Here is a 14,191-nt window from a genome sequence, read left to right on the forward strand (position 1 = left end):
GAGGGGGTGGGAGTGAAGGGGAGGGTGGGGGAGAAAGAAAGAAAGAAATAGAGCCTACTTTGCTCTTGCATGTTTGTTGGATGTAAACATTTGAAGGAGCTCTGGACCCATTTCTGTCGTAGAGGGAGGGAGAGGAGAACAATGGGGGGAGGGAGAGAGGGAGGGAGAAGAGAGGAGCACGGCCTCGGCTGCGATCGTCCAAAGTCTCCTGTCCATCACAGCTACCTGTCCTTTCTTTAAAACTTGTAAAAAGCAATTAAGCTAAAAGCTGACAGAAGGGGAGGAGCGAGAGAGGGAGAGAGAGAGAGAGAATCTGATCATCTGCACTATTCTTTTAGAGAGAGAGGAAGGAGGGACTTTTCCACTCACTTTAAAGACGACTTGTTTGTGACTGTGACCCCAAGAAACCACACCACCACCACGTCTACGTGTCTGTCTGTGTGTGTCTGTCCGTGTGTCTATCTGTGTGTGTGTGTGTTTTCTTGACATGTGAGCACCTGCGTTAGCACACGACTCAGCCAGTGAGCCGGTGCTTTTTTACTTTACTTGTGTAAATAGTGTATGTTGCCCCCCCCCCCCCCCTGCTCCAGTGAACAATGCAGGAACATGAAAACAAACACACACTCTCTGGCTCAGGGTCCATTTTCAAGTGAAGGATTATGGGACGGCAGGGATCTTTATGTTGACTTATTCCTTCGCCCCTCCCCCCCCCCCCCCCCTCGAGGTGGCAGTCAAGGTGCCTTGGCAAAGCCACCTCTCTGAGCCTCCTCTCTCCTTCGCCCTCTCTCCCGCTGAAAATCCTCCCTCTGAGTATCAAATCGGAATCAACTCGAAAAGCATCTCACTGACAAACGTGTCGCCACAGCCGCTGTGGTTGGCTCAAGTTCACAGCAGGGATTTCTGTCATATTATGTACAATGAGGTGAAAGTGAAGTATGGAAGAAAGTTCTTGGACCGATCGGGAAGTTCAAGGGTCTTTTAGTTAGTTTTAGTTTAGTGTGGACAGATATTAGCCTGGTGTTGGACTTGAACTCCACTCACAGCTGATAGCTGCTCCCAACCCATCGTAACGTTGAATTAAAACATAGAAAACCAGTGGAATAGAATACCAAAACATCCATGTATCCAAACACAGAGGAGACGCTTTAAACCCTGACTGTTAGATTCACGAGAAACAAAGGTTTCATGAATCCAACATGAAGCTGTTTACATTTGAATCCAATCGAATTCAGGTGTCCAGCCTCTCTGTTCTGTGTGGTCCTGTGAGTGAGGGTCAAAGATGGCCGTCATCATGGTCTCACAATCACAATCTAACAGCCTGTGAACATAGTATCAGAAACTGCTTCTCATCTTCTACACTGACTTACTGTCATCGTACGTTTATTTATGATGATTTGTAAAGATGACACGAAAAGTCACGTTTTGTCCTTGGTGAATCAAAACTTGGGCGAGGATTTGAGACTCAAAAGACGGATCTTTGGCGGATTATTCTTCTTATTATTATTATTATTAGTATCATTATTATTATTATTATTTTACTGAGGTGCTCACATTCTGGTCTTAGGTCAGATTTGTCTGTCTTCCGTCTCTTTCCTGCCGCCATGCTCTCAAGTGTCCTCAACTCCTTCACGAAGCTCCGGTGTTGAGGTCCCGCATGTCTTTATGTCTGCCCATGTCTTATGTGCCTAATCCCGTCCTCCTGTCCTCCCGTCCACTCCAGCACCCTGCGCACAAACTCTGGTCCTCTTCCTGTCAGTGGTGCAACCCTGGTGTAGACTTGTTTAAATGGGGTGAGCCCGGTGTGACCGTCTCGCCTCGCCGCAGGTGCCAGCTGCCCTTATGCTTCAAGCACACGCACTTAAAGCACTTTAGCTGTGCCGTTACTCGTCAGTGCATGCAGTTAAAGACTATTGGACCTATCTGAATCTGCAAACCTTTCCATGGAGGTCATGTGAGATGAAACAGTGTGATACTGTAAGAAAACAATAATAACGTAGGAGGGAGAGAGAGAGGGAGAGAGAGAGAGAGGGGAGTAGAAGCTACACCAGGACTTCTGACAGCAAACTTTGCAAAAACATCCCTCAGAAAGTTTCCATTCAATGCAACTATTTTCTTTTTGTTGTTGTTGTTTTTGTTTCTTTTGACAAAAAAAAAAAAAGAATTGCTTGTATGATCGTATGCCAACAAATCTCCACAAGGTGGACACAGCACCAAATATGCATTCACACGAGTGGTAGGGGGCCGGAGGGAGGAGGCGTGGTCCTCCCCCGAGGAGCTTCCTGCCCCACGCTCTCTCACATCCTGTGTAAAGACTTGAAAAGCGGAGGGAGACGGAGACTGAGAGAGAGTGAGAGCCGACACAGAATGCTTGCCCAGTAGCTTGGTAGCATGAAATCGGCCGTACGCTTCCTTCAATAGACAGCAGCAACTTTACACACAGCCTGTTGGTGCTACATCACATCTATTCAAAGACTTGATGTACGGGGAGGAACATACATACAAATATGTTTAAGCTATTCCCTCCCTGATATTTGTAAGTGTGTCTTCATATATATATATATATATATATATATATATATATATATATATATATATATATATATATATATATATATGTATATGTATATATATATGTATATGTATATATATATATATATATATATGTATACTATTATTATTATGATGATGATTTGTCATGTTTTTTCCTGGCCAGCTCCACGTCTCTGATGAGACATCATGTACAGTACTTAAAAATAAAAAAATATTTATCTAAGAAAGAATTATAAGCTGATCCGAAACTAGGTTTTTTTTTCTTATGAACAATTTAGTGACTTTTCACCGATTGCACAGCAAAGTCTATTATTATTATTATTATTATTATTATTATTATTGTTATTGTTATTATTATTATGATTCAGTGTATTTCATTATTTTTTTGGGAATATAATCACTAATGAATGTTATATTTTTTTAAATTAACCTTTTGTTGTTTTGCGACCCCTTTTTTTTAATGTTGGGTATTTAAAAGAAAACAACTGTGTCAGCTTCACACCTGGCGTTAGAGCGAGTTTCCTGTGATCAGATAGCGCTTCACCACCTGGTATTACAATTAGGGCTGAAACAATGAATCGATTATTAATCGATGACTAAATGAATCGGTTTTGGAATTCTAACAAGTTTACTGATGTTCTGGTTTCTTTGCTCCATAAAATAAAGAAATCATTTAAACATTGATTAACATTTTATGAACCAAACGATGACTCGATTAATCTTGACAATAATCGACAGATCAATCGTTAGTCGCTAATTGACGCACGTCTCCAGCGTCCACATCAAGATCCGATTGCTATCCGATCACGGATTTTCTTCTCTCGTTGCTCGTCGTTATTGTTCGGACTCGTCTTTGGGTTCTGACGCAGGGGAAGAAGTCGCCTTCGACAAACGGAAAAACCGACCAAAGCAGAGGAGACTTTGCAGTTTTGTGGCCGTGCGTCTCTGAGGCGGCACGATCCGATCGTGATCCGATCACAGCAAATTTAATGCCAGGTGTGAAAGGCGGGGCCTCAGTTCACGGCTGCTACAGGTCAGTGAACGTCTCACCCCCAAAATTAGCTTTGTATGAAATCGGCTTCTCATCCACACCGAAATGGAAAACAACTCCTCAGAGTGAGAAGCTCGCTCCTGTGTTTGGAGTTTGTACACAGCGTGTATTTCTGTGGCAGCGGGACAGCGCCCCACACAGGTCTGGCATAGACACTGCAGCATCTGGAGACGTCATTGTCGTTAACTGATAACAGAGAGACGCTCTGTGTCTGTTCCTCTCCATGCACACCCAGCCATCCCGCCTCAGAGTCAGCGTCACTCTCCTGTTGTCACTTTTTATTTTATTACTCTTTTCTCTCTTGTTTTTTTTTGGTCATATTAAGAAGCTAAATGTGTTTTTCATTTCTCTTTGTTCCTCCTTCAGAGAGGTATTTTTAACTCACGATACTTCACTCGAAATCACACAGAGGATGGAAATGACTTTGATTCTGAATATAATTTGTATTTAATGTCTTTTTTTTTAAATAAAAATAATAATAAAAAAACCAAACAAACAGTGAACACATCCCAGGATGCCGTGTCTGAGGTTTTGTCATTAACCGCTGGTGTTTGTCATCAGCCGCTCATAATTCATCTGCAGACTTCTTTCAAAACACACACAACATTTGCTCCTGTTGAAGTCCTTGAACTCCAATCAGGCTCCCCTCAGTCTCGGAATGTGTCAACGGTGGGGACAAAGTGCAGGTTCAATATGTGAAGAATAAAAATAAATGTGGTGGTGCCAGGCAGGCTGGCAGCGGTGAATTCCTGTGCCCGACCCAAAGGCAAACAGAGAGCGGGTCAAAAGGCAGCGCGGGGCAGAACTGAGCCAAACTTAGACGAGGACGTCCACTTTGGGTCACCGTGATAACACTGCGCACAAACACGCTGCAAATAGAGAGGTGTGGTGCGGGGACTTTCACAATCGCGACCCGATGGAAGTGGGAAGGGTTTGTGCACAAAAATGAAACCACGAGAGCACACGGCTGAGGTTAACGTTTTTATTAAATATATCACCTTTCTCTCTTCTTCTTCTTCTTTTACATCTCAAATTACAAAAAAAAAGTGTACATATACACGTGTGAGTGAGCAGTTCATCACTTTGGCGCCGACTCACATTCAAACAAACAATAAAATTCTCTCTTTCCCGCCAAAACAGCAGCATGTGGATACAGAGCGGAGCGCGCCGCCGCTCACCGAGGGCGACGCGCTCTTTGTGGTCGTGTGAGTTCTTGGTCAGCGAGAAGAAGAACCACGACATGTAAAGTTAAACACAACCACGGCAAGACAACACACACACACACACAACAATCGGAGGTAGGTAAGAAATGTAGAAATACCCGTGTGAGATGCAGCGCTGGGAGGCACCTCCTGTCACGCTATCTGTAGTCCCATGGAATTATGGGAAATGTATTCTGAGACTGTTTCCTGACTGAGTTTTGCATTCGTGGACAAAAGAGTGTGTGACATCGGAAATGTTCTAAAACAAAAAGGCGACAAAACAATGACAACAATATGAAAATGAGTCATTTAGAAAATTCTTCTAAATGACATTTGGTCACTCAGTGCTTTTTCCTTCTCTTGTTTTCTTTCTTTGTTCAGTTTCACACGAACCAAACGTCGACAACTCCTTTAAGGTTTAGAGCGAGCTCAAATCAGCAGTGGAGTTTTCCTCAGGGCCAAGATACATATGTACACTTTATACAGAAAAAACAACCATAAAAAATATTATTATAATAATAATAATAACAACACATTTATATAAATATGCACCAAATAATTACAAACGATAACAAAAATGAAATGTAGTAGCATTGAAATAAATAAGGCTGAAGAGTAAATGCAACTTTAAAATCTCCTTTTTAGAAGAAACATATACATATATATATAAATATATATATACACATACATATATATTTGTTTATACACAGATATATATGTATATGTATGTACTTTTTCTCTTTGGGACGGGTGTCTGAAGAGAACGGGGACCCACAGTTCCCAAATGACAGTGTACCTGAATTAAACACCACCATGGACGAGATAAAAAATAAATAAACAACTATGAAAAAGGAAAAATCAGTGGCTTGTTTCTGCTCCTCTTCCTCCTCCTCCTCCTCCTCCTCCTCCTCCTCCTCCCTGCATCAGTGGTCAACTCCTTCAAGGACACTCGGCGTCTGCGGGCAGGTCAGTCGACCCCAAAATCCTCTTGCCGTTCCAGGAGTTCACGCACCAGCATCGACCTCTCTGTCCGTCCAGAGACGACTCGCACTGCGGAGGTGAGAAAACAACAGTTTCATTTTCACTCACTCACTCACTCACACACACACACACGTGTACGGTCATGCTGAACACTGACTGACTGACGTCTCACTCACTCACACTAAACACACGCTGTGGTTGACATAATCTCAGCTCCACACACACCTGCTTTCACACTGAGTGAATACTGACAATGTTTTCACTGTTTGTCTTTGAACTTTTCTGTCTTTACTGTCATAAACATGGATATAGAATTTAAAAAGTGGGTGTTTTTTGTCTGTTTTTCACCTGTTGGTCAAGTATTCAGTGACTGTGAGGACACTAACCTGTTTGGGTTTGTAGAGCCCGTGTTTGTCACAGTTTGGGAGGTAGAATCTGGTTAACTTGTCGCCCAGTTTCTGATGGGATTTGGCGATTTTCTCCAGCGCTCTCTGCAGCTCAATGTGACAAGGAGCCTGCACAAGGAAGGAAGGAAGGAAGGAAGGAAAGGAAAGGGTTAACATCTGCTCTGCAGCATACAAAATAATAACAACGTGGCTTTATTGTCAGCAAACAAGTGCTCTGACATCAAACTGCTTATAAAACTTGTAATGACAAGCATCTCTGTCACTGTCTTCTCCCCCTGTATGGATTTAAACAGCACACGAGCTCCCCCTTGCGGCGCACACTGGTGCCTCCCCCTCTCTCTCCATCCAAACTTTTTACAACATATTTTGCGCACATGGATTTGGTCGCTGAGTGAGTGAGTGAGTGCTGAGTCCGCGTCTCACCTGCTCCACCAGCTTCTTGCGGATACAGACGAGTTTGGCTTTCATGCTCTCCTGAGCGTCAGCAGCGGCTCTCGGGTCGTAGGGCTTCGTGTGGCCGGGGAGGTAGTGGTTGGAGCCGGGGTCAGAGACGATGGCAGCGTTGTCCATCTCGGCCTCTGGCTCTTCCTGATCTGGAGGACGGAAGGAAGGACAGTGTTGGATGACAGCTGAGGCAGAGGTGACTGAAGGTGACAGGTGACACCAGGCATGTGGAGGTGGTGGAACACATGGATAAATGTGGGCCTCACTCACCTTGCGTCTGGGGCTCGGGGCTCGCCTCGGGCTCGGTGCTCTGCGTGCACACGGCTTGTCCTCGGGTGAGGGAGTGCAGCGGCCGCGGGTCGCCGGGTCTCGGGGTGCACCTCAGTCCGGAGCCGCACGGCGCCGTGTACATCCCGCACAGCTCGCCGGTCTTCAGGGCGCAGGCGGGGCAGCATCCACAGCCGGGCTCCCGCATCACCTCGGCGCACCCGGGCGCCACCGCCGGACACTGGCTCAGCTTCTCCGGGGTGCACGGCGCGCATCGAATCGGCTCTGGCGCCACCACCGGGGAACCCAGCGTCCCTGTGGGCAGCACGGCGCACAGCACCGCCACTGCTGCCGCGGCACGCGCCAAACATAATCCGCCCAACATAGTGAGATAAATATAGAAATGGAGAAGATCAAAATATGTGGAGCAGGATTCAAGGAGAGGATGTTGGGAAAATCAAACGCCGGTTTCTCCCACGGTTCTCGCGCTGCTGTGTCCTCTCTTGGATTTTTGGGGAAATGTCTGAACTGTGGCTCGCGCGCAGCCGTATTTATAGCCGGCTCCTCAGTGAGAGTTTGACGCATGGACGTTATGAATGATTTCTGAAAAGAAGGTGTAATGAGACCACGCGCTGTGATTGGCTGTGGTCACTCGGCTCATTTGAGTACAACGAGCGCGGCGGTGTTTGTTTTGGAACAGGCAGTGCTCTGCACGTATCGCCGGAAAATGACGACACCGGCGTTTGAAGTTGCAACCAAGGGACCCCCCAACCACCCCCCAACCCCTCGTTTCTCACCCGGGTGCTACACCAAACACTTCCCCCCCTCGTCACTCACACACACACACACACACACACGGTGCAGGTTGAGCTCATTTTCTCCTCTTTAATCAAACAAGCTCCTCCTCCTGTGTCTCTGTGATCTCGCAAACTTTCATTAATTGCCCCTCACCAGAACTTCTTAAACTATTTTTTTTATTTTATTTTAATTTTTTTTGGGGGCGTGGGGGGCGAACCACGCGGGCCCTGTGGGAGCCACGCATTGATGCATCGCGGAGGAATGATGAGTCCTGCACTTACAAACCGCTAAATGAGGGTTCGGGTGGTGAGTCAGTGGAATGAGATGTGCAGTGGAATGCACATGGACCCCCCCCCCCCTCTCTCTCACTCTGTGTGTGTGTGTCTCCGTCTCCATCCGCGCGCACTGGAGCCGCGGCGCACGAGATGTCCCGCTGTAATTACCATTTTCCTGCGTGGGACAATAATAGCGCAGGCCTCTGAATGGGGGCTGCAGTGCTGACATGGCCGCAGACACGTTCCCTCTGTCTGTGGGGACTCTCGGGGTCCCACGTTATCACGGCTCGCTGCTGCAGGGCATTTTTGGCGTCCTGACACCGCACACCACCATATTAACATGCACGTGACACTGTTCTCTCCATTTCATTAGGGTGTTTTTTTTATTACATTAACTTTATTTGTTGATTTCTGTTTTCAGAACAAATAAAATGCACAAAGAGCTTCTTTTTAATCCGGTTTTTACTTTGCTTTAGTTTGAGTTCGACACATTTCTGTCAGATCCACTCTTGCACAGTGAGATGTTTACTCCAGGATGAGTTGGATGAATATGGGATGCTTTGTTTGTGGTGGAGGTGAAGATGAAGATGAAGATGATGCAATATTCTGATTTCAACGAATGAACAGTGAAATGTTTTAATTCATTCAGAAAAACTTAAATAAAAAAGAAAATCCAGGCAAAAATATCAGGAAAAAACGCCAAAATACAGATTTATAGTAAAATTATTAAAACATATGGAAAAAAAACATGTTATAAATTCAAGGAAAATTGATTTGCTATCTCAAATAAATGCTTCTGTAGTCTCTCTCTTTTCCTTAATTGCCTCCTCATCGCTGGGTTATTGCGTCAGCTCCTCGCAATTGTTTATAGTCTTGCATCATCTGTCAAGTGGCGCAAACGGTGTCACTGTCACGCGCTGGCCGGAAGTGCAGCAGCAGCAGGAGCAGGAGGAGGAGGAGGAGCAGCAGGAGCAGCCTCAGGCTAAATAAAGCTCCTGGTGTCATTAGCCCCCAAACATCACCTCACTATGACGCACTGACGTCTTCATACTCATGTCTAGGCAAATTCACCCCAATTACTCACCTCTGGTTGTGCAGGTTAACCAACTGAACAGTGGAAAAGTACCGGTCTGACCTGATATCACTTTATTGTCCTCGGGAGCGATGAGGAACAAGAAATCATTATTTTTGATGAAGAGCAACTGAAACGATGCACTCGCCACAAAAGAATATGGTGATGTTGCGGCAGAATGTGCCAAACACTGAGTACTGTAGATATGATGCATTATTCTTTGCTGTTATACCACAGTTTTTGGATTTCAAATGGAAAATGGAAATTTGGACAATCCACATTCTCCATGAAGGGTTTTGCCAAACTGAAATCAAATCAATCATAAATAAAAGTGTGAAAGAAAAGCAGAGGTATATTATGTTTATTTGAAGTTGTGTATTAGTAGTGTAGTTTTATCACACACTATTGTGCTGATTATGTTTTATATGTAGCATTTGACAATTTATATTGTGTGTGTGTTCTGTGTTTTAGTGCATGATCAGACAACACATTAGAATTTAGATGCATGCAATAACATACAATAACAGACATATAAAACTTAATCAGTACAATAAAGTAGAGCAAAACTACACTTGATTGTTCACGAAAACACAACTTACAAGTCAAATAAACCTAATGTGTTTTTCTTCACCTTCATTGTGAACACGTTCATGTGGGTCTTATGATAAATGTATATAGTAGAGCTGTGTTTGGCACATTTTTATAAAAAGATTTACTGTTTACTTCCACGTGGAACGTCACCATATTTATATTCTTTCCATATATCCTTTCGTGGTGAGTGTGATATCAGGTCAGACTGGTACTTTTCCACCTTACAGTTGGTTAACCTGCACAACCACAGGTGAGTAATTGGGGGTGAATTTGCCTCGACAAAAACAATTATTGTCAAGTGAGAAATATAAAACATAATCAGTACAATAAAGTACATTAAAACTACACTTGATAGTGCACTGAAAACAACAACTAACAGTTATTATACTGTTCATGTAAAAGGCATGAAGTTGCTCCTCAACAGTAACACAAACAGCCAGGACAGGGAACGCAAGAGCAGCCTTCTTCATCACGCTTTTGGGACCCCAGAGAGATGACACGGACAAAAACCCAGAGGCACGACAGATCCTCAAGAGGGAAATGGTCCTGGACAGGGCGCACACTTAGGAAGCTGCACCATCCAGCGTTTACACGAAAGAGAAGGAGGCCTAAAAACAGCTGCAGTTAAAAACAGCTACGAAAGAAGACCCAGACACGAGAACCACGGAGGAATGTCATCGGTGACCATGCTCCGACAGTAAGTAAGGAACACATATACTGATATTTACACATCTTAACAAGAGAGACCTTGAGATAAGAATATAGTCCTATGAACATTAAGTATATCAGCATTTGTGTTTGTTATGCATATATGTACGGATGTGTATCTGCGAGCATGAGCATGCTTCTCTGGATGAGTCCCAATAAAGTGATTGAGAAATAAGTAGAGTACATCATTGTAGCCACAGAGCTGTATACATATATATGTATATATACACATATATATATATATATGTATATATATATATATATATTATTCTTGGATTCCTGTCGTCACAGCGTAACAACAAACACAGCCCTCGGATACATTTGCTTGAATCCAAACACAATATTTCCGGCCTTAATTTTGCCAGAGCTGAAGAGTAAATCAGCTGAGGGTGGATTTAATGAAATGGTTCACGTGTATATGTATAAACACAGAGGTTATTTCTCACCACTGCTCTCTGTAATAACGCATTATGATGAGGTTTTACATCTTATCTCCAGGGTACAAGGTTATGTAAAGTGTTTCCAACCCAAACATAGACAGCATACGATCGTGACCCAAATCCCCCAAAAAAGTCTCCTGTGACCCTTCCGTGGGTCCCAACCCAGTCTTTGGTCATCACTGATTTAGAAGCATTACAGGGAAACAGGTGTGAGGAAGTGAGATAAATCTACACGTCATGAAAATGAGCAGATATCCTACTTTTTAAATGCTGATAATATACAGTTTTACTGCTTTTTCCACCATGTCAGTATTCTTAACTCTAATAGTTAAAGATGTGTTCACATCAAGGATTAGAAGCTTTAAGATGAGAGTTCAGTGTCAAACTTGACAAGAGGATATGTTAAGAATATAGGCAACTCTTTTATTTTGGCATTACACATCCTTACACATCATTACACATATCAGGTGCAAAGTGAAGTTTTGTAAACTGCTCTTCCCACAGGAGCTGCTGCTGCTGCCTCGTCTGCCAAGTTTGTGTCACTGAGTTGTTTGTGACAGCAGGAGTTCAAACACTCACAAGTCACAAAACAACACACTGGAAGTAAGTGATCGAGGCAGCAGTGGATCAGCATCTCCTGTGATCTGTGGTTTTCCACAGTCAGACTAACATCCCTAACAAAAGTCCCATTTTAGTCAGACTATTTTGTTAAAGTCACGTAAACGCGTTAGTGCAACTAAAATTGGACCAGTCTTAGTCAGACTAACATACCTGGATAATGTGGTTCATAGTCTGATTACTACTGCATGCGTACACTTAGTCGGACTGGAGTCAGACTTGTTGAGATCCAGCACCACCTACAGAGGCGGAGTCAGACACACGTGGCCAATAAATAATTTTTGTATACTCGGACTCTGCAAGTTGTCCAATTACCCGTCTTAGTCGGACTACGGCCTTTAGCCGGATTAAAGTGTGCGTGCAAACACACTGACTGACATCAGCAGTGATTGTTTTTCCCCTTTGCAGCTCTTATAAAAACCTGATAATATTACTATAAAATATTTTCCCACACATTTCAGATCGCGAGTACGATGTAAGGCAAAGGTCTGTGGGTTTGTAACGACCGCCGGTCGCCGAGAGGAACGGGGGTGCGTTCAGTTGGTGACGTGTGCTCATGTGAAGCTTGTACAGGATGTGCAGATGTTTGTTTTGCTCTCACTCTCACTGAACAGGAAGTCCCTTAATGCGCAACCAAACGACCCCATTTTAATCGTAAAAATGTTTTTTGGTTTTTTTCACTGGGGCAAAGTTTCACAATCTTGAGTGCATTTCCGAGGTAAAGTCATGTTCAGTCAAAACACTCAAGTGTACAATCCACTGCACTTACTGCACCGCAGAAACTCGTCACAACAGTTTACACGACATCATCGGTTTAAAGAATCAGCTTTACTTTACTTTAACTGGCCACTTTATTAAGTACACCCCCGATCAACTGCTGAACCCACACGTCTAATCAGTGAGTCACACGGCAGCGACTCCACACATTTAGGCACATAGACGTCGTCTAGACCAGTGTTTCCCAAACTTTACATATGGGGGGACCCACTTTTTTAAAAGACGTCAAACGATTGTGACCAAAATCCCAACATCAATATATCGGTAATTTGTTTGAGGACCCAAAAAACTCTCCTGCGACCCATTTGTGGGTCTCGAACTAGTGTTTTGGGGATTTTCGGTCTAGACGACCCACTGAAATTAAAAACTAAGTTCCCACCTTTACACCTGACTGCAATCACATGACCACCTGTAAGTACATACAAGTAAATGCACCGAAACTCACTGAAGACGGAACGTTGTTTTCAGGAGGTGGTCGGAGACGCTTTGTGACGAGTCCCTGACGCGTCGAGAGGAAAAACCTGACGGTGGCTCCAAGCAAAGCTAACATGACAGTTGGCGACTACACTGTAGTTTCAGTCTCCTCTGTTTGTCGTTTGTCTGTTTGTCTGTTTGACTTCTTCTTCCCCTGCTTCCAAAAGCAAAGAGGAGTCCGTGCAACAGCTGCTGGAAACCTTTGCAGGAGACGAGCGTGATCAGATGTGGGCGGGGTCACAAACACTCAAACAACCATTCTCTCTCACACCTACGGTCAATCTAGAGTGTCCATTTGACCTAATCCCCATGTTGGATTATTTTTGGACTGTGGGAGGAAGCCGGAGAACCCGGAGAAAAGCCACGCACACACGGGGAGAACATGTGAACTCCATGCAGAAAGACCGAGGCGCACTCCAATCACAGAAAAAATGCATTCTGATGCCAGGGCCTCACAAACTGTTGGCCGACATGAGATTTTCACACACAACCATCACAAGAGTTTTACAGAGAATGATCAGAAACAGTGAACGGTGCCAAACATCAGAGGAGAATGATGCTGCAGAGCGGTCAGAGATGATAGAAAGGCAACAGTCTCTCCAACGACCGCTCCTTAGGTTACAACCAAGACCACGTCTGAAAGACGAGGAAGTGTCGAGTGCTGAGAAAATACTTTCAATTCAAGTTCTTTTGGTCGATACACGTACATTTAGCTCAGTGTTTCCACAGGAGGATCGTGACGCGAGGATGACGCCTACAGGCTGCGTCCTTCAGAGGGGAATGTGGACGTGCTGGGAACTGATTTTGGGCTTTATTGTCATTTCACCCATTCATGTCTGCTTTTTATAGCCTACGCTCTTATCCCAGAGAATCAAGACCCACTCTGGTGTGTGTGTGAGTGTGTGTGTGTGTGTGTGTGTGTGTGTGTGTGTGTGCGTGCAGCCTGACATATTATGGTATGACCTCGCATGGCCGACTGGCTGCTGAGCTGAAGTGAAAGCAGTGGGGTCAACCCTGAAATGAGCAGGTTGATGTAAAGGCGGGGAGACATGAGGGATTAAAACATGTAAAGTCATCTCATGAGGAGCCGTGACAGGCTGAGGGATTTGTTGTTGGGGGGGTTTCTCCCCCCCCGATCAGAGACAGAGGAATGGAAGTAAGTGAGCAGAGTTATCTCAGGTCAGGGACAGACCTACTTTTTCAAAAAAACACATGTACACAGTGGGACGCATGAGAGCGCCGAGACAAGCCTGCAGCTCACCCATACACTCACTGTGGGGCTTGTGTTTGGGAGAGTGATGATAAGGGTGTGTGTGTGTGTGGGGGGGGGGGGGTTTCCCACCTCTTTCAGATGTCACATGACGGAGATCAAACGGCACTTGGCATTGAACGTCCCAAGACTGGAATGTTTACCTTTGACAAGAGAACCGGGAAAAACAGTCATGTTGTTTCAGAAGCAGTGCATGCACGCACACACACACACACGCACACACGCACGCAAGCAAGCACACACACACGCACACACACACACACACA

General features: G+C 44.6%; 1 protein-coding gene across 1 annotated transcript; it reads right to left on the minus strand.

Annotated features, from left to right (window-relative positions):
• Nucleotides 1-4,569: 4,569 nt before the first annotated feature.
• Nucleotides 4,570-7,436, minus strand: igfbp1a (insulin-like growth factor binding protein 1a). The gene is made up of 4 exons (XM_058639401.1): nucleotides 6,906-7,436; nucleotides 6,615-6,784; nucleotides 6,171-6,299; nucleotides 4,570-5,853 (listed from the first exon to the last, which is right to left on the minus strand). Exons 1-4 carry the CDS (start codon nucleotides 7,285-7,287, stop codon nucleotides 5,743-5,745), a joined length of 792 nt encoding a protein of 263 aa, XP_058495384.1. The 5' UTR covers nucleotides 7,288-7,436; the 3' UTR covers nucleotides 4,570-5,742.
• Between the last annotated feature and the right edge of the window lie 6,755 nt (nucleotides 7,437-14,191).

The sequence above is a fragment of the Solea solea genome, chromosome 9 (assembly GCF_958295425.1).
Source record: "Solea solea chromosome 9, fSolSol10.1, whole genome shotgun sequence".
Lineage (NCBI taxonomy): Eukaryota > Metazoa > Chordata > Actinopteri > Pleuronectiformes > Soleidae > Solea > Solea solea.